The sequence below is a fragment of the Microtus pennsylvanicus genome, chromosome 17, assembly GCF_037038515.1.
Source record: "Microtus pennsylvanicus isolate mMicPen1 chromosome 17, mMicPen1.hap1, whole genome shotgun sequence".
In the NCBI taxonomy this organism is placed as follows: Eukaryota; Metazoa; Chordata; class Mammalia; order Rodentia; family Cricetidae; genus Microtus; species Microtus pennsylvanicus.
This window is the reverse complement of record NC_134595.1, coordinates 36,996,214-37,022,954: the sequence shown is the minus strand read 5'-3', so window position 1 is coordinate 37,022,954 and position 26,741 is coordinate 36,996,214. Positions and strand designations below refer to the sequence as shown.

At 50.9% G+C, this 26,741-nt stretch overlaps 1 protein-coding gene across 12 annotated transcripts in view; it reads left to right on the top strand.

Moving 5' to 3' along the window:
* Tns1 (tensin 1) overlaps positions 1–26,741 on the top strand; it is a 222,161-nt gene that overhangs the window by 56,226 nt on the left and 139,194 nt on the right. For 9 of the 12 annotated variants that reach the window (XM_075951155.1, XM_075951154.1, XM_075951157.1 and 6 more), the window contains exon 3: positions 2,413–2,450. In XM_075951155.1, the coding sequence (XP_075807270.1) occupies positions 2,413–2,450 (38 nt within the window). Of the gene's footprint in view, positions 1–1,525; positions 1,609–1,714; positions 1,744–2,159; positions 2,249–2,412; positions 2,451–26,741 lie in introns of those variants that run through there. The other 3 variants (XM_075951173.1, XM_075951175.1, XM_075951174.1) reach the window with 3 other exon arrangements.

The window sequence follows — 26,741 nt, the reverse complement described above, 5'->3', positions numbered from 1 at the left end:
GAAGTGGGGTGGGGATATTTTCCCATACAGCTCTACATTCACCATTCAGGGAGTTCTGGACTGCCACTGCCCGTGTGCCTCCACTTGGGGACACTTGCTGAGTGTCTGTCCACTGAGAGGCTCCTATGGTCCTACAGCAGGGCTCTACAAAGGGCACCTACCAAGGTGAGCGCTGGCATTGCCCCAGGCTGTGCTCATCAAGTCACCATCCTGAGAACTGCCTGGAAAAAGGGTGTCCTTCTATCGCAAAGCCAGAAAAACACCCATGCCTGGTTCTGGATCACGGGCACACCCACACTCAGTTCTGGATCATGGGCACACCCACGCCCGGTTCTGGATCACGGGCACACCCACGCCCGGTTCTGGATCATGGGCATACCCATGCCTGGTTCTGGATCACAGACATATCCATGCCTGGTTCTGGATCACGGGTGCATCCATGCTTGGTTCTGGATCACAAGCTGGTCTGCCTAGGCCTTGTGACACGGTGTGGTCCAGAGTCTGAAGCAGATACTGTCCTAGCTGCAGAGGATACAGGTTTAGTGAGATGGGCAAGCTCCCTGTGCTCAAGAGTTTAGTGCAGGCAGACAGCTCAGCTGGAAGCTGCCTAGGGAGACTTCAGATTATGAACTGGTCAGACGAGGTGACAATAGGGGTCCTGAAAGAACTAACTTAGGCCCACTGTAATGTGGGCAGTCAGGAAAGGCCTTTATAAGGAGGCAGCCTTGAGTGGATCCTACCAGCTGAGGGGGATTTGACTCGCTAAGGACTGGGGATGACAGAGAGAGTCCCAGGCTGCCAGAACAGCATAAACAAAGGCCCCCAGGGAGAAGAGAGCTTGTTGCGTCCTGGGAATGTCAGAAATGTGGAAAACACTGGAGGAAGACAGAGTCCTGGTCCCCCACTATGCCCCTAGTGTCTAGATTGGGGGTTGAGAGGCCCAGTGGGCTGAAGGAGCTGTTGATTGAACTTGAGCTGTGGCAGGGGTCTTGCGGTTCAGGGGACGGCTGAATGTGGGAGGTGATTAAATGACAGGGGCCATACAGTCATGGGGAGACTTTCAGCTAGGTCCAACTCAGGGGACACCTATTAAGCCCTTACAGTGTACCAAGTACAGATGGGGGTATCCATTTGTAGTCTTGGCCAGCAAGGGGGGGTCTCCTAGGCTCAGGCCAATTGAACTGAGGATTTCTCAGTCCTAAAGTCCCTGTCCCAAGGAAGGCATGGGGGTGAGGTGGGGAGGGTGCTCATGTGAGGGGAACACCTTCTGGAAGGGAGGGGGCTGTCATCTAGAGTGGGGATACAGGCGTAGGGAATCAGGAGAAGGCAAACGTTAGCTGGATGGTGATGACGTGGTGGGGATATGTCATAGGCCAAGGGCTGAGCTGGGCTGGCGGGGTCAGTACGGCCTTGCTCAGCTCAGGTTGAGTCACACGGCCTGAACTGGGCCAGGACAGGGTGCCAGTGGTCAAGGTGACATCCCAGGCTCCACCTTGCTGGCCAGGCTGGGTGTGGGGAACTCCATAGCCTCCGTGACTGCAGTGGGGCGTCTGAACCTCAGCCTCCAGCCAGGACTCTGCCAAAAGCTGGTGGCTGAAGCTGGTAGGGGTGAGTAGGGTGGACAGACTGGCAGGGGCAGCTGAGAGTTGATTTAGGGTGCACCTCTTCCGCCCGCTTCCCTCTTTCTCTAACCAGTAGCTAGGCTCTCCTGTCCCAGCAGACCCAAATCAACTCAGAACCCAGGTCAGAGGCCCTCAAGCACCCCTGGGAAAGGCTCCTGGAACTTTCTAGAAGTGCCAAGTGCCCTGGGGGGTGGGGCCGCAGAACAGGGGACATTCCTGGCTTCGGGGAACCTGATAGGAAATTTGATTCCAGCTTCTGGTAGTGGGAGGGAGAGCAAGTTCTCCAAGTGTGTGTGTATGTGTGTGCGCACACTCACATGTAGGCAGGAACTTTGTGTGTGTGTGTGTTTGTTCTGTGCCACAGATCCCAGGGTCTCTGTAGCACGAGTGTGTGTGTGTGTGTGTGTGTGTGTGTGTGTGTGTGTGATTATGTGGTGGGGAGAGTCCTGAGTGCTGTGTGTGCCTGCGGGTGTGCCCGGGCCTCTGGCCTAGGGGAGGGCACGTGTGACAGGCCTGCCTGTAGTTGGGTGTGAGGAGAGAGGCCCCCTTGCTCCTCTGTGCCGCTGGCACTGGGCCTGGGTCCCCACCACCTCGGCCTGGCGGGACTCCAGCGGACGCCCTCGGGGGTACGCACCCGGGCTCCCCGTTCTGCCTCCCCTCAGTCCCTCCGCCCCTCTCCTTGTCCCCCCTCCCCCTGCCGGGCGTGGAGGGCTGGGGTGGGAGGAGATTGCGCCTGAGTTTCCATTTCATACCTCGCGGCTAAAACTTTCTTTCTGTCTCGCTCCTGCAGTCTGCAGCTTCTCCTGTCATCGGAAATGCCAGGCCAAGGTAAGGGACAGCGGGGAGCTGGTAGGGGGCGGGGTGGGGCGGGGCGGCTGCGGCTGCTCTTTGGTTATGCAAAGTGCGGGGCACGGGTCAAGGTGAAGGCCAAGGCCAGGGAGGTTCTGGGGGTCCTGGTCCCGCCGTGTACTGCCCTGCGCGGCCCCATTCGGCCAGCCTGGGGTAGCCTCTGCACAACAGAGAGTGGGGGCTGGGCCGTGGAGTTGTCTGACAAGGTACTACCCATTCTTCATGGGCCAATCCGCGCCCCCCACCCCCCCAATTTCCGAGCTTAGTTTCTCCAGTGTTTCCTGGCAGGTCATGCAGGAGAGGGAAACTGAGGCGAGAAGACCGGAGCGATTGCTTTGATTGTTCAAACACGTCCTTTCAGGTCTGGGCAGGAGGTGGTGGGTCAGCTTTGTGGAGTAATGGGGTGTGGGGTGATGAGGGTGTCATGAATTTGGAAGGCAGCTGCTGGCAGGTGGCTTAGCTTCCACCAGGTTTGCGACGGATTAGGACTTCTCTCGCTACTCTTCCCCGTGTCTGCTCAGGCTCCAGGCCGCCCCCTTCCTGTCACTTCACCTGCCCCTCTGGCAGGAGCCCAGGTGAGAAGGAAGCCACAGAGCAGGGATAGGTGCAGGGTCCGCTTTTACCCTCCGGCTTTACCTTTTTATTAGTTGGGAGGTGGTAGGTGTGTCACAGTTCTAACTGAACCCGATCCACCCCAAGGGCATGGGGTTAAGATGCCCACCTCTCAAAACGTTTTGAATGTTAAGTGAGCTCAGGCTGTGAGTCCTAAGTGCCCACGCCACAGAAGTGCTCAAAAATCAATCAATCAATCGATTGACCATCAACCAATCAATCAAACAACAAACAAACAACCCACTACTGAGGAACAGGCCTGATTCGGAGGAGAAGGGGCTGTTGATGGAACCTCAGGTCTGGGAGTGATCTGCTCCCGTCTGTGAGATCCTGACTATGCCCCCAAGGACTCCTGGAAGAGCTGCATACTATAAATTCTGGGCTGCAAAGGGCCTGTGGCTTGCAGCAGGAATACTGGCTATCTGGCTTCCCTGGCTGGGTTAGCTTTATCTTTGGGGGTGGGGGAGTCAACGTGTTCTTGTCTCCCTCTCATGTCCTCTTTGCTCAGTTCATCTGGGGCAGAGTTCTCCATCTTTAACCCCTGAAACTACCAAACTGCTTGCTCCTCTCCTTACCCCGCGCAGCCCTTTCCCATATCAGTGTTTCTCAGTGACAGTGAACATTTGTGCTCTCTGGGCCTAAGCCTTATGAGCACACGCAGTACACACACTATCAGATCTGAATCTTGTAATCCCACAGGGTGGAAGATCACGTTGCTTTGAATTGGAGGAACCAAGGCACCAAAAAGTATAGGTGTAGTTCCTCTGCCATGGCCTTTTGTGCCCCCCTTGATTGTCCTCCCCTGACCATTGGCCCATTGTTTTCTGTCCTTTTTTAAATGTTCCTCTTTTGCTTTCTGCCTCCTAGTAGCATCAGGAGACTGTTAAGAAGATCAGGTGAAGAGTTTACTGTCAGTGAAAAGTTAGTTGGAATAGGTGGCTCAGAAAGACGTGACAGACAGTAGTCCCCTGTTTCAGAAGGATACCAAAGATGACTTTTAGGGGCATCAGCCTGCCTGATGGACGGGTCTCCCCTGTGCTGGGGGTGCAGGTACCCCAGGCTATACAGTTCTGTGCTGCTTAGCCAAGGAGGCGAAGTTGAAGGGGAGGGGTCGGGCAGGGCACCTCCATACAGACGGAGCTTTTCATCGGATTTCCCCCTATAGGAAGTGGAACCTCCTGGTGGGTGTACTCCACCCAGCTAGCAAGACTCTACCCAAACCACAGCTCTCACTGCAGGCTGTTTCTTCTCCAGCTGGGAAGCTGAGTTCTGTGCTGCGGGCTTGTAGCTAGATCAGCTTGGTGGTCATCTCCTCCACCCTCCGCTTCTAGGGGAGCCACCAAGCAGCTGGCCAGCCCTCTCCACGTACAGGACCCTGCTCTAAGGCAGCTGATAAGCGGGATAGGCAGGATTAGCCCAGCACAAGTGCTTGGAGGAGGTGTTATGGGACGGGAGACCCAGAGGATGCTCCTGGTGCTGTGAAGGAGAAGAGCCAAGCAAAGGCCCTGAGGTGAGGCGAGCTTGAAGGAAGGAGGGTAAGCTGGAGAGTTTAGGGCACTAGAAACAGGACGGGGCTGCCACGGTGAGAGGCTGTGTTGCCTCCAGGCAAGGACAAGGCCAGAAGCTGCTAGTGGCATCTTCTTAAGAGTACCCAGCGAGTTGGCTGGTGGTGTGGCACTCAGAATCATGGGGGCAGGAGTGAGGAAGGGGCCGGCTGGGGTGTGTTTCAAAGTCTTGAGCTTTGCCGGTGGGTGGGATGTTGGGTGTGAGAGAGAATCACTGACTCATAGGTCTTTGGCCAGAGCGACTGGGGACATATGGCTTCGTTTACTGAGTTAGAGGAAGTGTGGGAGAAGGTTCCTTGAAAGCACTGTGGGAGATTTTCCTTTGTTTTGTGTCTTTTTCCAGTTTTCTCCCTTCCCTCCATTGGGAAATTTTCTTGCTGGTTCTTGATTCTGCCTTCCAGAATGCTCCAATAGTATATACCCGTGCTGGGATGGGGTTGGGGTATGGGTACACAGCAATATATAATGTAACAACAGAACTCCCTAAATTTAGAAGATCAAAGCAACGATAGCCATTTGTGTTGCTCACTGTCGCTGAGGCTCTGGAGTTGGAGAAGGGCTTGGCTGGCCAGATCTAGCCAGGCAAAGCAAGGCAGGCAACATTGTCTCCACCCCTACAATCCACCCATGTTAGAGAGTGAACTCAGGACCTCAGCTATGCTAAGCAAGCTTGTGAGTCTCTTGTTGCTTTTCTCCGAGATAGGGTCTTACTAAGGCAGACCTTGAACTCTGCTATAGCCCAGGCTAGCCATATTCTTACCATCCTGATGCCTTAGCTTATAAAGTAGCTAAGATGACAGACCTATATCAGCAGGCTTAGCAGCAATCTTCTGAAGGCCTAATGGGGTTTGAGGGACCTCTCTCAGGGGCTCTCTTTTGGGGCTACCAGTGGGGCTGGCTGCAGATAAAAGCCTCTCTTCAGCTTTGTGGTCTTCTGCTAAGGGCACTTGAGCATTCTCATGTGGTACTGGCTGCCTGGGAATGACTCAAGAGCATGGAGACAGGAACACTATGTCTTTTCCATTCCAGGCTTAGAAGTCTCCCACTGCCACCCATGTGCACTATCTCCTGCAACACAGGGCAGCCCTGTGAGGTGGAGGGTCCTGCGTGGGCTTGTATGCCAGTGGGAGGAACCCATGGAGTCTTCACAGTGGAGTCATGCTAAGGCCATGCTAGTTACTTCTGTGTCTATGGCAAAATATCAACAGAAGCTATTCAAGGGGGGAGAGGTTTGTTTCGTCTCACGGTTTCTGAGAGATTTCATTTTCTACCGTGGTGGCGAGGCATGGCGGTGGGTGCATGAGATGGGGAGAGGGGGAAGCAGAGCCAGCAAGTGAGAGTCACCCACTGCAGTGACCTGCTCCCATGGCCTCGGCCCCACCTCCTTAAAGGCTCCTCAGCCTTTAGAACTGCTCTATAAGCTGGGGACCCAGCATAGGTAACAAACCCATGAGGGATACTGACATTCAGATTATACCAGAAGCTGGCTGCAAATGCCCAGAGGAAAGGGCCAGGCTAAGCGATTCAGGGAGGCTGCCTGAGTGTCAGCATGCATCTCTGATGATACAATATCGTGTTCCTTCGCCTGTGTCTGCACAGGACTTCCCAACATGCAATCTACTCCCATTCATGTCGCAGGCTGGGAGGGGAGGTGGGCGTGGCTCACAGTAACCCTATTTTAGGTATTGACCATTGAAGCCTAGTAAAGGTGGCCAGCGGGGCTCCTGCATCTCTGTACAGTGGACTTGTATTGGGGTTGACCAGGTGAGAGGGGAGTGAAGGGAACAAGGATGTGGGAGAGAAGGGTCTGGAATCTCAGTATGGTTCCAGCACACCCCTTCTCCAGTTTTTATAGAGACTAATTCTCCCACAGTCTTCCATTCTTGGACCTCTTGGGACCTTTGCCTGCGCCTTATTTTTTTCTCTGCTGTTGAGGAGTGGTTAGCATTTGCTTCCCACTAATTTTCAAAATTTACTTTTATTTTATGTGTATGATGTTTTGCCTGCACATATGTCTGTGCACTGTTTGCTTACCTGGCACCTGAGGAGGCCAGAAGAGGGAGTTAGAGCCCGTTGTGAGCCACCATGGTATCTGAACCCTGATCCTGTAGAAAAGCAGCCAGTGTTCTTAACCACTGAGCCCTCTCTCCAGCCCCGCATCTCATTCTACTTCAGATTTTCGCTCTGTTGTTCTCTCTGCCTCCCGACCTCCACTTTCTCATGCTACAGCCTCCATGTATTTATGTTGTTATTTTAAGTATAGATTAGAACCATTTTAGAGTTACAGGAGTTGCAGGGGCACCATAGGGCGTTACAGAATAGTGGGCCCAGGTTCCCCTGGCCCCCAGATGGACTCGCCAGCAGAACCTTAGTGTCCTGTTTTGATCAGATCAGATTATGGCTCCTCCCAGCAAAATACTCCTGGCCCCCTGCAGGTCAGATGGGAGTTACATGAAAGGAACAGAGGCCTGGGTGTGCCAGCCTTGGGCGACTGAGATCTCTCACCGGTTCCTTCCCTGAAGTTCTTTTCTATGTTCAGGCCAGGCCCAGGAGGGAAGAACACACCCATGACTTAGTCTCCTCCCCAGTACCCAAAGGGCTCCAGTTCACCTTTAAGCTCCAAAGGAAAAGGTCATCCTGTAGGGAAACCCGTATTTCACTGTGGTATCACCTCTGATGCTAGGCCCTCATGAACAGACTCACAGCCTTCTGTGTAGCTGTCTTGGAGGAAACTATTCTCGAGCCACTAAGAATAGCTGAGTGGGAGGGGCTTGCGACCCCAGGTTCAGTCTGTGACTCCAAGCCTGGTAGAGTGTTTAAGCTCCTTGGCCCTGGAGACAGACTCCTGTGTTTCAATCCTGACTGTCCCAGTAATGCTCACCGTGTGGCCTGTGGCAAGTCGCCAAACTTCTCGGAACCTGTCTCCTCATCTGTAACATGGTGATTATAATAGTACTTATATAATGGGGGTCTTATGAACACTGAGAATGGTAACCCAGCTGGAGTGCCAAGTTCAAAACATAGTGCTCAAAAAGTTAGGAATACTGATTCGCTTTGGTTTATTCTCCCTACTGTCTCTTGTCTCATGAAAGGTGGGGAGATCTGAGACCCCGGCACAGCTTGCTGAGGTGATGAAATCAAGACTAGACACTTGCACCAGCGCTGTCTCCACCCCCCTCTGTTGTAAGGGAAAAGCAAGGTCGTTGTGTATGCCAGTTAGTGAGGCTTTGGCTGTTTGCCACCTTGTGACACCTGATGAACATAGCCAGGACCTGAGGTCTTGTGTGGGTGTTGGAGTCACCTGGACACTTTAGCACAGACACCCGGGTCATGCTCTGCATGCTGTGTGTGTGGGCACTGGGGTTCTGGACAAGTGACAGGGCTGTTTGTAGCCAAGCTTGATACGGCTTTTTAGCAGTCTTGCTCTGAGGTGTTTGCTGGAGAGAAATAAAAACCTTTCCATGTGGTGATGAATGTGCAGGTCCTAAAATCACGAGAGACCCAGACTGGAAAACGCGGGAATGTTTTGCGTCAGGGCAATGGGTGAGCAAATGGTGATACAGTCTTCAGAATCTTCTTCCCGGGCAGTAAAAAGTCATAGGCTTGGACTGGAGATGCCATTCAGTTGGGAGAGTGCTTGCCTAATGCAAAGGAAACCCTGGATTTTATCTACCCTCTGCACCTCATAAAGCAGGTATAGAGGTGCATGCCTGTGATCTCAGTGCTGTGGAGAGGGAGGCAGAAGGAGCAGAAGTTCAAGAGTATCTTCACTTAAATAGTGAACTTGAGGCCAGGCTACACGATGCCCTGTTTCAACACACACACACACACACACACACACACACACACACACACACACACACACACAGAGAGAGAGAGAGAGAGAGAGAGAGAGAGAGAGAGAGAGAGAGAGAGAGAGAGAGAGAGAGAGAGAGTCATGGATTAGTCTTACACACAGGAGGAGACCCAGAGACATGGTGCTGGGTGAGAGAAGCCAAACCCAGAAAAGCTGCACCTTGGATGACCTGTGTACTATAGATGGGCAGAGTTCCAGTGCTAAGGACTATCTCAGTGGGTTCTGGGAGCAGGAGTCTGAGGAAGAGGGCCAGCAGACCGTGTGGAGAGTGCTCGAGCAAGCAGACCTGTTTGGCTGTCAAGGTGCTCATACGCCCGCTATACCTCTTGAGCCCTCCTAGCATCCAGGAGACGGAAGCAGCAGGACCTTAAGTTCTCAGACAACCAAACTAGGAGTCTGGGGAAATAGTTGGGTCAGTGATGTGCTTGCTGCACAAACATGGAGCCCCAAGTTCAGACTGTAGTGCGAGTAAAAGCAGCGCTGGGGAGGTAGAGACGGATGGGGCCTTACAGCTCCCGGGTCAGCCAGTCTGGCCAATCAGCAAGTTCCAGGTTCAGGTTCAGTACGAAACTCTGTCTCAAAAACTTACGTTGAAAAAGCAATTGAGGAAGACAGTCTTGTGCTTTTTAAAGCCTATTGTAAGTGTTTTAAGCATTGATTTTCAAATACTGGAACAGCCTTGTCTTCCTGAGATAAATCTCATTTGGCGGTGGTATATATATATATATAACTCCTATTTGTCGTTGGATGAGATCTGACAGTTCGGGGGAGGCTTTATGAGAGATATGAGTGTGGTTTTATTTTTGTTTTACAATATCTGTCTCTGGTTTGAGTGACAAGGTAAAACTGGACTCAGAATGACGTGGGAAGCATTCTCTGGATCCTGTATCTGCTCTTTATATTTTTTGGTTTTGTTATGATTTTGAGACAGGATCCTACTGTGTTGCTCAGGCTATCCCAGAATTCAAGGGAACTTTACCCACCCACCCACCATCTGCCATCTCAGTATTCCAGGTGACTGGGATTACAGATGTGCGCCACTGGGCCTGGCACTTTTCTTTTTGGAAGTGTTTGTAGACAACTGAAATAGATTATTCTTTAAATTTTTGATAGAATTCATCTGCGATGCCATCTGGGCCTGGATTTTTCTTTGTGGGTAAAATGCTTATTGTTAATTCAATCTGTATGTTGTATAGAGTAGTCAACTTTTCTGTTTCTTTTTTGGGTCAGATTTGGTACTTTGTATCTTTCTAGGAAACATATATATTTCATTGTAGTTACCTAGTTTTGTTGACATATAATCATTTGTAGCCGGTTGTGGTGGCGCACACTGGTAGGATTTGCTGAAGGAGGCAGAGGCAGGAGGATCATTTGTAGTGTTCCTTCATCATTTAATTTTTTTTATTATTTTTTATTTTTGTGGGGGTCACATGAGAGATGTTACCTCTCTCATTTCTGATTCTGGTCATTTGAGTCTCGTTTGTTTCCCTTCCTTCCTTCCTTCCTTCCTTCCTTCCTTCCTTCCTTCCTTCCTTTCTTCTTTCCTTCATCATCCTGGCTACAGATTTATCAGTTTCCTCCATAACGTAAAGGAATTCATTTTAGCCCAGCGGTGGTGGTGCAGAAACAGGTCTCTGTCGAGACCAGCCTGGTCTACAAAGCAAGTTCCAGGACAGCCAGGACTGTTTCATAGAGAAACCCTGTCTTGAATAACGAAAAAATAAAACAAACAACCCCCCCCAACAACCAATCAACCAAATAAAAAAAAGCAATTCCACCTCGCCCCGACTTACTTTTACAGAATTTTCCATTGTAATGCCAGTTATTGCTGCAAGAAGTTATTACTGTACTCACTTCCTACAGCTGCCCTCTTGCTCAAATTCTTTCTGAGGTACCGGTGTGTGTGTGTGTGTGTGTGTGTGTGTGTGTGTGTGCGCGCGCGCGCGTACGTGCGCGTGTAGCAATAACATGCGGGCTTGGAGTATGTTGCATGTATGTTCCCTATCTGCAGTGGCAAGCCTAGGGGATAAAGTTACACTGAGCCCCAATGGCTTCTTACTTTCCTTAACTGTGACTCCTCGAAGCACCCATTTATTTATTTATTTTGGTGTTTCTGGCTCCGGGCTATGTAAACATCACATGGGGGTTCAAAAGTCAGAGAGGTCTTAGAAGTTCAGAAGGGTGGGAGGGGAGGACTTGGAGCAGAGGGAGACACATCAGAGGTGGGAGATGGAAGGCTGGGGACAAGAAGAGGGAGGGAGGTGGAGGATCATGGGAGGTGAAATTTGCTGAGGGGGCACCGGTCAGCACAGTCTCACAGTGGGGTGTAGGGAAGGTTGAGGTCCATAGTGAGAAGTGGAGGGCAGAAGTACCTTAGGTAACTTAACACTTAGAAGTCCTGTCAGTGGGGTATGACTTATGTCAGTAAGTCTTCCTGTTGCTTCTGCTGGTGGCTCGCTACCTGCAGAGCCAGCTGAGACAGAGTAAGAGAGAAGCTTTTGGTGGGCTTCCATTGCCTGGGCACGACAACTGGACAGCTAGAACACCCAGTGCCCTGCCTGCTGGGGTCCAGCTGGGCTGAGAGAACTCAGGGTGCCCTGCCTGCTGGGGTCCAGCCGGGCCAAGAGAGCTCACAGCGCCCTGCCTGCTGGGGTCCCGCTGGGCTGAGAGAACTCAGGGTGCCCTGCCTGCTGGGGTCCAGCTGGGCCAAGAGAGCTCACAGCGCCCTGCCTGCTGGGGTCCCGCTGGGCCAAGAGAGCTCACAGTGCCCTGCCCGCTTGGGTGTTGCTGGGCCGAGAGAAGCAGGTGGTGTCTCATGGCCCTGGGATACAACCTGAGACCCAGTGGCCTCCAAGCAGGCTTTGCTTACAGGCCAAGGTTTGGTTTACATCACTGGCCTAATTGAGGTTGGCGTTCCTGGCCTCAAACACCAATGAATCCTGACTCTTCTGCTCACATGAGGTGAGGCACATGCTCACCCCAGAAATCTGGTTTCCTTATTGGTGTAAAAATGTTCACAACAGAATGGCGACATGGGTCAATCAGGTAAAGATGCTTACCATGATGCTTGGAACCCACTTAGTAGAAGAAGAGAACTGAGTCTTGCTAGTTGTCCTCTGTTCTACACAGACACACAAACACACACACACACACAGACATACAAACACAGAGACACACACACAGACACACACAGATACACAAACACACACACACACAGACATACAAACACAGAGACACACACAGATACACACACAGAGACACAAACACACAAACACACACACAGACATACAAACACAGAGACACACACACAGACACACAAACACACACACACACAGACATACAAACACAGAGACACACACACAGACACACACAGATACACAAACACACACACACACAGACATACAAACACAGAGACACACACACAGACACACACAGATACACAAACACACACACACAGACATACAAACACAGAGACACACACACAGACACACACAGAGACACAAACACACAAACACACACACAGACATACAAACACAGAGACACACACAGAGACACACACAGATACACACACAGACACACACAGACACACACACAGACACACACATACAGAAAGAGAGAGAGAGAGAGAGAGAGAGACAGAGACAGAGACAGAGACAGAGACAGAGAGAGAGAGAGAGAAAACCAGGGAAACCCGGAGGCCTGGTGGTCAGGCTGTAATCACATAAGCACATAAGGCTGGGGCAGGATACTGAAAGTTCAAGCCAGGCTTGGCTACAGGGTGAGTTCCAGGTCAGCCTAAGCAACTTATTGGGACTTTCTCAAAATGAAAAAGAAAGAAGCTGGGGGTGGGGTGGTGGTGGTGGTGGTAGTGCCTGCCTTTAATCCCAGCACTTGGAGGGTGGCAGAGTAGGCAGATCTCTGAGTTCAAGGCCAGCCTGCTCTGCAGAGTGAGTTCCAGGACAGCCAGGGCTACAGAGAAACCCTGTCTTGAAAACCAGGAAAAAAAAAAGGAAAAAAAGAAAATAAAGACAGAAAAAGGAGAGAGAAAGAAAAAGAAGTGGGATGTTAAAGCAGGTGCTTGCTTACTTGCTTAGCCCTCAAAAGGCTCCAGGTTCAATCCTTAGCCGTACACACGGTGACACTGATCTTGCTGTCACACTGACTTGCAAGGCTGACGTGAGGATTAGACACCTTGCAGGTGCAGGTGATATAGGCCCTTGTTCAATCAATGACTCTTAATCTAATATCACGGCATCCTAGGCTTGTAAGTCACCAAGTGTTTCCATACTAACCCAGGGCTCGAGGCCCAGGAGATCCACAGCGGCAGGTTAGGGTAGCTCCACAGAATGACATCCCACACACCCACAGTCACTTGTGGCTGGCCAGCTTCCTCCTTGGTTGGTTTTCCTTTTTGTTCTACCCTGCTGGGGACTCCCAGGGGGTGCTAGTGCCTGGCTGATGTATGACTTGGTGAGCTGTCTGCTGCAGTGGGCAGGTGAGTGGATGTTCATGGGGGGCCATTAGGAGGAGAGGGGTGTGTGTGCCCTGGGCACAGAATAAGTCATAGATTAACGCCCTGACCTGTTCCCACTGGCACTGGCCCCGGGGCACCCAAGCGAGGGTGCCCAGAGGTATCTGGGTTCAAGCCAGGTTCTTTGTGGCACAGCAGGGGGCCGGTCACTCTTGGGTCATGAAAGACGGGAGGAGCAGCCTCTTCCTGTCCGTGGACACTCACACGGCTTGGATTCCACCACCAGGCACATTTGCAGAGATCCTGTGTCCTTGAGCCCATGGGATCCACGGAATCCAATCCTCGGGACTTCTCGGTAATGGACACGAGCGTCTCCTCCGGGGCAGAGGAGGAAGTGGGCTGAGAAGTTAACAGTGTGCTCTCATGGCTGGTGAGCTTGGCATGAGGTCCCCTGATTTGAATGCAGGATTGAGGAGAGCCTTGGTAGAGTCTGAGCTGACCCCAAGTCTGACTTAACTAGCTGGGATGTGGGGCCGCTTTGTGGTTTGAATTCTTGATTCGTGGAAGGTCTTCCCTTACATGGTATGGTGAGAATCTAATGAATTAATACGTATAAAATGCTCAGAAGGGCAGATAAATGCGGGTGGCTGCTACCATTGCTCTGCTGTGGGTGGAGTCTGAAGATGGCTTCAGATTGTCTTCATTTTCTGCCTGACTAAGGCTTGCAGCCTTCCCTGGAAGACAGCCCTGGGCTGTCCTATGAGGTGGTAAGCTCTCGGCAACTGTGTCAGAGAGGAAGGCTGGACTGGGGGTGACCAGTCTCTTGTTTGACAATGTGGGGGCTGAGAGTCAAAGCTGGCTTACTTATTCCTGCCTCTGCTGACAGAGGAGTGGCCTTGGGCCATCTCTGCAGTGATTTGGTTGGGCTCGTAGCTGCCGACGGCAAGGGTCTGGGGTGTGGATGAAGTGTATCCTGCAATGCGTGGTGTACTGTGGCCAGTGGTTTGTGACTGTGGTGGCTGTGTATAGGATGCTGATTTGGCCTGTCTGAGGACCCCAGGGCAGAAATGCCTGTGTCACCTGATCTCCTGGCCAGATGTGCTTGCTATGCGCCCTGAGCAGCCTGTATCGTCAGCTCTCTCTGTTGGGGTGCCTGAGGGCTTCTGGGGGCACATCTTGGGTTGAGTTCTTTCCCTCTAAAGGCTTGATCCTTTCTTGTCTTCTGGTTATTATGACCTTAATCTGGATCTAAGGTTCTTTAAAAAAGTGTGTGTGTGTTGTGTATGTGTGTGTGTGTGTGTTGTGTGTGTGTGTGTGCATATTCCTGGGTTTGTGCATGTGTTTGTGGTAGCCACAGGACAACTGCAGGTGTCACCTTCATGAATGCCGTCCTATGAGACAGGAGCTCACTGGCCTGGAGCTTAGGTGGCTAGCTTATCCTGGGAATCCTTCTGTCTCCACTTCCCCGACCTGGGATTACAAATGCATGCCATTAGTGGGAGCATTTTCCTGTGGGCTCTGGCGATTGAGCTGAGGTCCTTGTACTGGCATAACAAGCACTTTACCGACTGAGCTATCTCCCTGCCCCCACTCCCCTCTACTTTTTGAATTATAAACTTTTCAGGTGATTTCAGCTTTACAGAGAATTTGGGGAAGTGTTTCAGGATTTCCCTTCATCTTCCACTACCGGGTTAAATCATTCCCAACTACGCCACAGTTGTCAAAACACAGAGGTTCTCCTGGTCCAGTACCACCAGTGAACAGACAGCCGAGGAGGATTCAGCTAGCACTCCTATGGCTGCTCTGGGATCCAGCCAGAGAATCCACAACGCTATAAGGCCTTGTGTCTCCTTAATCCCCTAGCCCAGGACAGCTCCTCCATCTGTTTTGTTGCTCATGGCTTCAACCCTGTCAGGAGGGCTAGCCTAGGACAGCTCCTCCATCTGTATTGCTGTTTATGGCTTCAGCCATGTCAAAGGGCTAGCCTCCGTTTGGTTTGATGTCTACTCTATCAGGTCTACACTTGCTAATTGTAAGGAACTGCCTCATATCCCCTGGATGTTTCTCATTTTGGTCACCTGTTTGTGTTCATATGGCCCTCACTCTGTAGGTTGTAGGCTGGGGTTGCATGCTTTTCCTGTGGTATGGGAACCCCGCTAGAGAGTAGGGTAGAATCCTCAGTGCTTGACTGTTTTTGGAGTCAGGACACCCAGGAAAGATGCACGCTTCCTATCTGTTGAGCTTAATTTAAGGCACAGGCTTCCCAGGACTTCAGGTTGGCAAGTGTGGGGCCTGCACAGCCAGCTGATGGGCTGTGAACTTAGACAGGGCTACAGCGGACTGTTCTGGATGCAGTACTTCTTATTCCCCAGAACATCTCCGAGTTTGCTCCTGAATCCTTCAACAGACTGGAGGAGACCCAGCCACGTGATTGAAAGTCTTTTCCTTCTTACGAGGTCACTGCTGGAAGGTGTCATTCATATCTCTAACATGCCGTGATAGCACGGCATAGGTGGTGTTTGTCACTCCCCGGGAATGTAGCTTGCCGTTGAGGTACCTACCCCCTCACACTCTAAAGGAAACCCAGAGCTTTGTGTCACCAAGGGTGGAAAGGATCAGGGTGCAGGGCCAACTTGGAAAGGAAATAGGAAGTTTAGGTCCAGTCTACCTTAGCTTCCAGGAGGGATCTGAGTGTGGCCAGCCCTTTCTTTCATCTCTAGAATGGGGAAAGGTCCTGCTGACTCTAGCCATGCGAGGAGTCAGCAGGATTTTCTGTGGCCATGTTTGAAGGTAAGCGAGAGTGTCCTTCCAAAGGGTGGATCTGTCTCGCTACTTCCAGCTTTGAGAAGGGACGTCTCCAAGCTGGACTGACTATCATGCTTTCTAGAGACCCAGACAGGATGCCCTTCCTTCGTAGGAGGACTGACGGGCTCTACTGGTTCCTCTTTTTGGCTCTGATCAGTTTGGGAAGGGAAGCAGAGAGGCCAAGGTGGTTAACCACAGAGCCAAGGTGGGAACTGTGGTTGTGTGGCAGGTGAGCGTGTGTATGTGTGCACAGTGTGAGGAAGATCCCGAGGTGGCAGTAGATATGACCTAGAGATGCAGAGGGACGTTCTGGGATGTGAACCAGGGGGAGAGCAGGTTGTCATACTAACTGGGCAGAGCTTCCTACAGTTAGTTCTTCAGGGCCTGATTTTCCCAGTGGCTGGAAAGGTACTATGGGAACTTGGGAGAACACTGTATCTCTTCTCCCCTCACCCATAGGACTCTGGTTTCTTTTTTTTCTTTTAAATATTTATTTATTTATTTATTTATTTATTTATTTATTTATTTATTTATTTATTTATACAATGTTTTGTCTGTATGCCTGCAGGCCAGAGGAGGGCACCAGACCTCATTACAGATGGTTGTGAGCCACCATGTGGTTGCTGGGAATTGAACTCAGGACCTTTGGAAGAGCAGGCAATGCTCTTAACCACTGAGCCATCTCTCCAGCCCAGGACTCTGGTTTCTATATTGATTACTTTCATGTTGCTCTGACCACAGTACCCGAGAGAAACACACAAAGCGAGGACATTTGATTTTGGTTCATGGTTTTAGAGGGATTCAGTCCATTGTGGCAGGCATGGTGGAGCAAACCGGTTTATGGCAGCAGAATTGTGTGGCAGAAGCTGTTCACATCATACTAGATAAAGAAGTAAAGAACAAGGCAGAAAGCAGGGGTTTAACCGTAAAAGCCACACCCCTAGTGACATACTCCTGCCTCCACCTGTGTGAGAACCACGGCCTCCCATAAGAACCCCACCAGCTGGGGAACAAGCATCACACATGAGCTTGTGAGGACATCATATGATAACAGTGTCTCACTGTGGTGTATCAGTGGTCCTTCTACACCTAAGGGGAAACTGAGGCTGTGGGGGTTGGAGTTGCAGAAGTGAGCGACATCAGACAGGGTCACACAGAGTAATCTGGTGGCTTTCTTGATCTTCACTGAGGACATTCTAAGGGGACAGGAGGGAGTTGGCTTAGCTCTGAGGCAGACCTTCCTATGGAAGAAGCCCGAGGGAGCACACGGCACTGAAGGTATTGCTGGGTCCTCTTCAGTGATATCTCCAGAACGTTGGGGGTGGTGTCCAAGGGAGGGCTGGGCAGCCCTGCACTGGAGATACGTGTGTTGTAGGGGCATGGAGAGTCATGGAGTCCTTGTGACTGGTCCTGAGCTTGGGTTAAAGCAGCATGGGAGGCTTGCTCTGCCTGTAAGAGCATGTGTTTTTCTTGTTCACTCCTCTGTCCTTCCGAAAGCCTAGACTCAGGGATGAGGACTGGGAGACGGGACTCCTGTCTGTGAGCATCTCTGGCCGGCTTGGCGTTACAGGTTCATTTTCCTGCTGTGAAGAGCCTGGCGAATGGTGTGTGGTGTGTGTATGCATGTGGGTGTGAGAGAGTGTGTGAGTGTGTGTGTAAATGATGTTTGTCCCTGCTTCTGGCTAGGCCCTGTGTGAAGCTTCAGCCTCCTAACTGGAGAGGCCAAAGTGGTCTGGTGGGGCCCTCGCATCCTGGTGCAGGGTGCAGGGATGGATCGGGGCTGGACAGAGTGACCATACACAGTGTTCCCTGCAGCTGCTTCTCTTGTCCCCGCCCCCCTCCTCCCCGGCTCACATGTGAGAATGACGATGACGATAAAAACACACACTGCCTGACCTCAGCGTCCAGGCATGTCCCCCCACCCCTCCGCCCGCCGCCTCGCATTCCTGGAGCTGAGGAGGCCAGGGCCACCCTCCACCCTCAGAGCCTCTAGCCGCCTCCTTGTTCCAGTCTGAGGCTGCTGTCCACCCTGCTGAGTTCTCTCCCACCAGTCTCTGCAGAGGCCTTGCATCCTAGGGAGCGCAAGGATAGGTCTCAGATGGCCTAGATCAGAATACTACACGTAGAAATAATAGAAATACTTATTTAATATTTATTATTTATTAAGCATCCAGGTACCAAGTTTCATAGTAACCACTTTCTGTAGATCAAGTCAACAAATTCTCAAAATAACCCCATGAGAAAGTATATATATACATTTCACACACACACACACACACACACACACACACACACACACACATCCACTTTTCGCATGAGCAAAAAGATAGTGTCAGGAGGAACACCTGCGGCTCAGAGAGGAAAAGCTGCTTGCCCAGCATCACCTAGCTAAGGAGTGGGCGGTGACAGGACTTCAGTGATGCTAATGCTACACATCTAAGCTTTACTCCAGCCTGAGTCAACCCAGACTCAGGACCCTGGTCCTGAGAAAAGATGCTAAGATGGGGGGAGGCAAGACCCATCTAGCCTGGCGTCCCTTGGACATTGGATGTCAGGAGACATAGGTGAGCTCTCCCAGGGCTGAGAGCCATGGGGCACCCTTGTGACCCCACGTTAGCTTTAAGGATGAGGCAGGAGGCCCTTTCCAGGATTTATCTCATGCGTTTGAGTGCAAGAAAAACACCCTTTATCAACATTTCCCCTTGAGACGTCAGACGCCAGCTTCTCCTCCGTGCTAACTGGACACATCCACTAACAGCTGGCGTTTCCAGGAGGCTCTGGGAGCTGATTCTCACACTGAGTTGGTGTATTTCTGGCTCTAAGTACAAGCCTCCATCCTAAACTCGAGTTCTCCTGACCTAAGCTCCCTTGCCCTTTCTGCTGACTTTCCCCATGTGGGCTCCCGGTCGGCATGGTCCAGCCCCTCTGTCTTGCTTTCCCTCTTCCGCCTCCCCCAGGCCACTTCCCTTCTTGTCAACTCTCTGAAGTTCCAACCCTGCTCTGGCTCTTTCTACACTAATTTCTGGCTTTTGCTTGCAAGGTTTCTTAAACATCGGAGAGACAAGTTGAGATTCTAGTTTTGCTGCCCAGGCCCTGGGACCTCTCTCTATTACATTTTCCCTCTGTGCAATGGCCACAATGGCATCTTTCTTCAACAGAGGTTTGGGGACTAGAGATAATGGATCAAGGGTTGGGTCAGAGCCTCTCTGGATGAATGGCGGTGGGGATTAGAGTTGTTTCCTTATTTTCTATGGAGCTGCCCACCCAGTCACAGCCCCGGGAAAGCCATATACCTGCAGGGAGCCCGACTGTGTCCCACATGGGGAACTCAAGGGAGTTTGTGGCTGTCTCAGCTGTAACCAGCCATGGCTCTTTCCCCACAGAGCCGTGGCCGTTCTAGTGTCTGTGCTGTGTGGTTTTTCAATTTCCCACTCGTTCTGAGGGATAGATTTCATGGGCTTGATCAACAATTACATGTGTGTGTGTGTGTGTGTGTGTGTGTGTGTTTGTCTCTGTGTGTGTGGTTATTGTCTTGTGTTTTAAGACAAGGGTCTGACCTTGAACCTTTGATCTTCCTGTCTCAGCCTCTAGAGTACCGAGATTAGAGGTGTGTACCATCACACCAAGCAATGCATTTTCTTTCTTAAACACATAATTTTATATAAAATTGTTGATCCATGTTTCTCTTTAATGTTCTCTGTGTACTTGAGATTCAGCATGGAACACAGTATACTTCTGTTTTGTGTGTGTGTGAATTCTTTTTTTTTAAAAAAATGTTAATTAAATTGGATTTTTGAGACAGGGTATCTCTGTGTATTAGCCCTAGCTATCCTGGAAATTGTTCTGTAGACCAGGCTGTCCTTGAACTTGCAGAGATCTGTCTGCCTCTGCACCCCCCACCCCTGTCCTGGGATTAAAGGCATGCACCACCACTCCCGGTATGATTTTTTTTTTAAATTGTTGTTGGTTTTGAAACAGGATCTCAAGTACCTTGCATCCTTCCTGCCTCCACTTCCAGAGGGCTGGGATTATGGCCAGTTTTTACAGTGCTGGAGATCGAACCCATGCATGCTAGGCAAGTGCTCTACTGACTAATATACATCCCCCACCTTCAGTTCCTTTTTTTTTTAAAGTGGCAGATTAAAAGCATTTACAGATGTAGCAGAATCTTACAATGGCCTCTGATCGCTCTGCTTTAACAACCATTGATTTGGTGCTTTTTTTTTAAATTTCTTTTCTTTTTCAAACCCTTTCCTCCCCACTTTTTATTTGTTTACTTTTTGCTGGAGTGTTTTTTTAAAACAAGCCCCAGACATGATATCATCTTTAATACTGCAGTGTGTGTTGTTAACAGATAAGAACCTTTTATTTTAACATTGCGGTAATGCCATTAGCCCAGTTAACATCTTTGGTAATACTTTCTTGAGATCAGCTTCACTCCGGTCTGTGTTCAATTTTCACTGATTATCTTAAAAGCATCTTGTCTTGCTCGTTTGCTCTGGGTCAGGCAGAAGGACTTGGAAAGGATACTTGTTGGAGCCTAGGTCTAATGTGATGGAAAACTTGGTCATTGCTTCTTACCAGTCAGCTGACGAGGTGTGTTCACTTTCTCGCGTGGGTCCCTGATTCCTAGATGGTGAATTCAGGAATCCACATCTTGCCTCTTCCTGTCCCCAGCCTCCCTAGCTGGCCTTGGCTGTGCTTGCCCCAAGGAGTGTGAGTGGGGCGGGGAAGCACCTTGGGGAGAGCCCGCAGGGAGGGGAAGCTTGTGCTGCTCTGGATGCTCATCCAGTGAGCATCAGCCCTTGAGATGTCCATGTAAGGATGCTGGCTTGCTCAGAGCATGGCCAGTGGGCAGTGCTGGAGGGGCTGGCCGCGGGTCAGCAGGTCTGGGAAGCACAGCTGGCTGCTTTGCAGGGTATGGGGCTGGCCAGGAGGGGATGGTGTGGGAAGCCCACCTTGAGCTGTGCTTCCCTGGTGGTCTACTCCCCGGCCCCTGCACATTTACTGCCAGTCCTGTCCCTGCTCTCCAGCCTGGCTGCTGTTCTCATGCTTGGGTGTCTGTCTAGACCCCCTTACCCCATAGAGATGTCCTTGGAGCTGGGAAAGTCACCCTCCAGGGGATCCTCTTCTTTCCCTGCTCAGGACACATCACTTCTTCATATTCTAGCAAGAATGGTTGCATTTTTTTTTTAAATGAGGACATGAGTATACTCAGGTCCTCATCCCATCCTCAGGATCCTGGGTGGTTTTGATGAAACTAGCGCCCTTCTCTGGCCTTGCTGCCCTTACCTGAGAAGTATTGCAGCATCTTGTAGATCCAATTCTTACCAAGAAGGATGCTTGATATTTGGGTATCTCTCTCTGTGTCTGTCTGTCTGTCCATCTGTCTGTCTGTCTGTCCATCTGTGTGTGTGTTGCATAGATTTTAAAGGATCAGCCTGAGACCAGGGTGAAGAAAGATGCCTGAGAGTCACAGAGAACCGTAGACGTCCATCCATAGGACCAAGGTTCCATTCTCTCCCTGCTTCTCCTTCCCTTAGGTCCCTTTGTCATCCTTAGGTGTTTGTCATTTCTCTTCTTGCTGACCTCTGTGCACCATCCCATTCCCATTGTGTCCCTTGGGACACTGTAGTTCATGGCACCCCCCCCCCCAACTCTGCCTCATTCTCCCAGGCCCAGCACTTTGCCTGGGCTCCTCTCTCTTATTCCCATGGGTAGAGGAGCCCCTGTCTTCATAGTTCCCAAGTTTCCTCTGTACTCTCTGGGACTCTGGGACTTGTGAAGTAAGCTGGGGTCAGGTAAAGGTTATGTCCTTCTATGCCCTACTTCGGGGACACCTTTCATCTTGAGGGTCCAAAGGTCCCCAAACAAGCCCCAATGACTACTATTTGATTAGCGATTGTCCACAAGGGTCTGCATGGCTGAACCCGTGCATCCTGGGGCCTATAACAAACAAGTTTTTTATTCACCAGAAAGAGTGTTGCCCCTCACTTGCCCAGTCTGTTAAGAGTGGCCAAGAGGGAGCGAAGTTTGAGATCATGGAGGAGACAGGCTGAGAAGTTGGAAGGCCTGGGGAAAGTCTGGGTCTCTTCCTTCACTGTCATGAGAGGAATGGCTATAATAACAATGGTGGCGTTAGGCTGTGGTGAGGAGGCCATGGCATAAATATGGTAACCCTATGTGGGAGTGGCTTCTTCCCTGGCACTGGAGGTGGTATAGTAGGGTATCAGTAGACCGTGGGGACAGGATGGCTTCCATAGCCCTCTCCTCACCATGAATGCAGGTCCCTTCCCTCCTTCCTGTGTGGGTATCTATGAGGGGAACCTATCCTGGGCAGGTTCATCAGGGACCCTGGTGAGAGAGGAGCCAAGAGGATTCGTGGCAGGCCCTTGCCAAGATGTCTGTGTCCCGGCGCCGGCTCCTGTGCAGCCCCAGGACAGCGCTGCGGGTGGGTGGAATCCACAGGGGTGAGACACCGAGGCTGGAACGTGCCGGGGATGCTTGGGGCTGCTTATCTCGGCCAGGAATGCACTGTGGTATTATTAGCCGGCAGCCTTCTCGCCGAGGAATAAGCCCCTGGGGGCATGTTGGACACCTGTCCGGCTCTGCCTGCCCAGACAGCCTGTGGGTGCTTGTGCCTGGCCAGCCATTGTGGACAAAACTCTCAGGCATGTTTGGGTGCCAGCAAGTATGCGTGCAGCGATGGAGTGTGAGTCTGGGTCTGCATGTGTGTATGGCTCCTGTGTATGTGTCTGCGTGCACATGTACTTGTGGGGGCATGCCTGCCTTTATGTATGAGCATGAACGTGTATGTGAGCATGTTTTTACCACACCTCTGTGTGCAGGTATGTGTGTAGATAAGTTTCAATGTGTGTACTGTATGTAGTATGAGGGTACTTATGCTTGCATGCATGCCATAAAGTGTGTGTGTGTGTGTGTGTGTGTGTGTGTGTGTGTGTGTGTGTGAAAGTGTATGGTTTGTTTGTGGCTGTGGCTGAGTGTCAGCCACTTGGAGGCTCCACAGGGCCTAGTGATGAGAGACTGGGCCATTAGTTCAAGATCATCCCCAGCCAGAGAGTGAGTTCATGGCTAGTCTCTGCTGCACGAGAGTCAGTTTCAAAAAGAACACAAAACAAAAAAGCCCTGATGTCAGCCTGATCTAAGGTCTGTCTCTGTCACTCATCAGTTTATGACTTTGGTGAGTGAATTCACCTGCCCAGGCTCACCTTCTTCTTTGGTATCATGGTGATGGTCACAGTTCTTACTTGGTAGTCTGACTAAGAAAAGTCTAGAAAATGTAGTATATGGAATACATTCATGGCTCAGTGGTTAAGAGCACTGTCTGCTCTTCCAGAGGTCCTGAGTTCAATTCCCAGCAATCACATGGTGGCTCCAAACCATCTGTAATGAGTTCTGGCGCCCTCCTCTGGCGTGTGGGTATACATGGAGGCAGAAAGTTGTATATATAATAAATAAATGTATCTTTAAAAACAAAACAAAACTTTAGAATGATGTCACAGTACCACCATCACCAACCACCATCTCTGTCATCATTACTACCACCTCTCTCCTTCATTACCTCCATCATCAGCATCATCTCCATTTCCATCATTACCTCCACCTCCCCCACTGCCTCCATCTCCACCATCACCTCCATTCCCACCTCTATCTCCTTCATCACCTCCGTCATCACCACCACCTCCATCTCCACTACCACTTCTATCTCTGTCATCATTACTACCACCTCTATCTCCTTCATCACTTCCATCATCAGCATCATCTCCATTTCCATCACTACCTCCACCTCCCCCACTGCCTCCATCCCCACCACCACCTCCACCATCACCTCCATTTCCATCATCACCACCAGCTCTGTCACTTATCATCTCTATCATCACTGTGGTTCTAGACCCCTAGCTTTTACTTCCCTGCAGGGACCTTCTATAGCAAGGGAACAAAAGTCCAGGGGAGACATGAGGTCTGATGGCTGAGGGTTGTGAGGAGACCAGAGTAGAGCTACAAGGACCTGACTCTATTCTTGGATGCTGTGTGCCAAGCTATACTATCTTGCTCAGGTTTCAGAGTCGCAGCAATATGCTAGCTTGGGGAAGGAAGGAAACCTTGGCAGGTTTTTCCCAGGCTCAAGGGTTCAACAGTCTAGAACCTTCTTGTGCAGCACACAGCTTCCCCTGGAGCTTTGGCGCTGGTTCTTCCTCCTAGCCTTGGATCCACTGTGGGTTATAGCTCAAATAGAGAACAGAGCTGCTGCCCCAGAGAAGGACCCAAGGAAGAGGCCCAGTATTCCTGCTCCCTTCCCCGGGCCAGGCCACAAGAACTTGGTCATCTAGCTCTTCACACCTGGTGGGGCTTGGGGCTGCCAACTCCTGCCTTCTGCTCCCAACTCTGATCAGACAGTTCTGGAATTCCTCGGAAGCACTGGGCCCCCCTCGGAGTCCGGTCCTCTGTCCTGACTCAACCCTGCCAGAACTTCCCACATTCTGTCTCCAGGGAGCCGACCAGGGTGTCTCCAGCACTGTGGAGGTGGAGCAGGTACTCTGGTGCCTGGGCACGGTGGGTTCAGGTGGGAAAGGGCAGAAGCAGGTGAGGTCTCAGCGGCCATGGGGGCCAGCCCTTCCCTGAAAACATATTTTCACAACTAACTGTCCAGAAGAAGGGAGAAAAAAACAAAACAAAGCACCCCCCAAAAACAAACCAACAAAAACAACCACTGACTTTTTTTTTTAAATGTGCAGTTAATGGCTGGTTGGCTGTACATTATTAAACAGGCAACTGGAGACGTGCCAGGGGGGACTACTCCAGCCAAGACTCACAGCCTGAACACAATGTTCCAAGAAGCGATCACCCACAGGGTCCCTGGGGAGGAGCACCCAGACGAGAGACTCCAGCTGTCCCTTTGCCTCTCCTGCCCAGCCGCATTCTGGTTCCCTTGCAGAAGGCGGGAATGTGCTGGTCCTGGGGTTCACCCTGCGACTGTGAGCTGTACTGTCCCTCATGGGTTCAAGGCTGCTGTTTCCATTACAGATAGGGCCAACGCCTCCTCATCTTTAGATTGGGGTGCAGAGGCCTTAATCGGTTCTGGATTAAAGCTCCTTCCTGGGGTCCACTAGGACTCCTTATTCATCTTTTCTGGGCCTCAATTTCAACTTCCTTTGAAGGATAGGGTTGGACTGAATTCAGATTGGGTGGCCTTGGACGAGCTTGGCAAACTTCTTCTAGAGTTTGGGGACCCAATTGCCCTATCTGTGGTCTAATTGGTGATACGAGGAGCCATAGTCCACCTTCTGGGGGGAGGTGCTTCCTCTCTCATTCAGCCCACGAGAGTAAAGCCACAGACTGAGAGTTTGGTCTTGGAGGTCAGCCCCTACTACCTCTATCTGTTTGGCATTTCATGGTTACTGACTTTAGGCAAGTGGCCTCAGCGGTCAGTGTGTCCCTCATCTGTGCAAGGCGAACTCAGGCCAGTATCCACATTCAGGTGAGGAGAGTCAGACTAACGCATGAGCTGGCTTATACAGGTCCATCCATCCGTCTGTCCTCCCTCCCTCTTCCTCGCCCCCACAAGTCAGGGTTTCACTGTGTAGCTCTGGTTGTGCTAGAACTCACTCTGTAGCCCTGACTGTCCTCAAACTCACAAAGCTAGGCCTGTCTCTTCCTCCCAAGTGCTGGGGTTAAAGGTATGCGCCACCACCACCTGGCTCATACCAGTTTCTGTTTCTGGTGAGTGTATATTAGCATACAGGTCTAAGGGGCTTCTAGATCTCAGGGACTCCTCCATCACAGGCTACTTTCTCCTTTTCACCACTTGTGTTATTGTGTGTGGCATGGTTTCTGTGTATCTGTTTCTCTAGGGTCTCTTGCCCTTAAGACCAAGTTTGCCTTGATGACAGTGGCTCTCTCTGGCTGTGCTTGGTGGTCTGAGCTTCCACGAGCAACTCTCAGAGTCTGTGAAGAACGAACGAATGAATGAGGGCTAACTGGGGCAGGTTCAAACCAGAGGGACAGCTGAGCGTTGGAGTGTGGGAAGATCCAGAAATTAAGAAAGCTGAGGAGGGATGCCCAGCCTGTGGAAGAACTATCCTGGGAGACAGTGTGCATGTGTATGCAAAGGTGTGGTCTCTGGTGAAGCTTTGCGGGGGTTTTGTTCTCTAGAGCAGAGCAAGGACGTCAGGAGGCAGATTTGCACCCATTGGAGCGTATTGAGGGGAGAATGGGTTTGGATGCTGTGGGCAAGCAGAGCTTCTGTTGGGCCAAAGAGGGTCCTGCAGTGGACAGGAAATACACCAGTCAGTCCCTATCATTTTGGTATTGTTGCTGGGTCTCAATATGTAGCCTATCTTGGCTTCAGATTCATGATCCTCCTGCCTCAACCTCCCAAGTCTTGGAAAGCTGGTTACTGTCATGCCCAGGGCCCATAGGGCTATTGAGAGGCTTGGAATGAATGAGTAACAATGAACTCAGACATCTGAAAAGCACTTGCTACATTTGAGCATTCATTAAACTGCGTCTCTCTCTCTCTCTCTCTCTCTCTCTCTCTCTCTCTCTCTCTCTATATATATATATATATATATATATATATATATATATATGTATGTATAATTTATATGGACTATGTATACACACACATACACACACGAGTCATGGTTCCAGGGTAAGGGTGGTGATAGCGTCTGTGAAAGGGGAGGATGTAGGGAGAGCTAACATTTATTGGGGACTGCTTTATCCCAGACCCTACACTCAGTGCTCAGAGCCATTAAGTACCCTCCTGGAGTCACACAGCCCCTAAATAGGCAGGCAGGCTTTAGAGGCAGTCCATGCAATATCCAAACCTGGGCTTTGCCCTCCAGTGTCAGACCAGGGCCAGGTTTCCCTGGTTCTGCCATGTTAGAAGGGCTGACATCCTAGTTCAGGGTGGAGGAAACGTAAGTTTGTTTTATGTA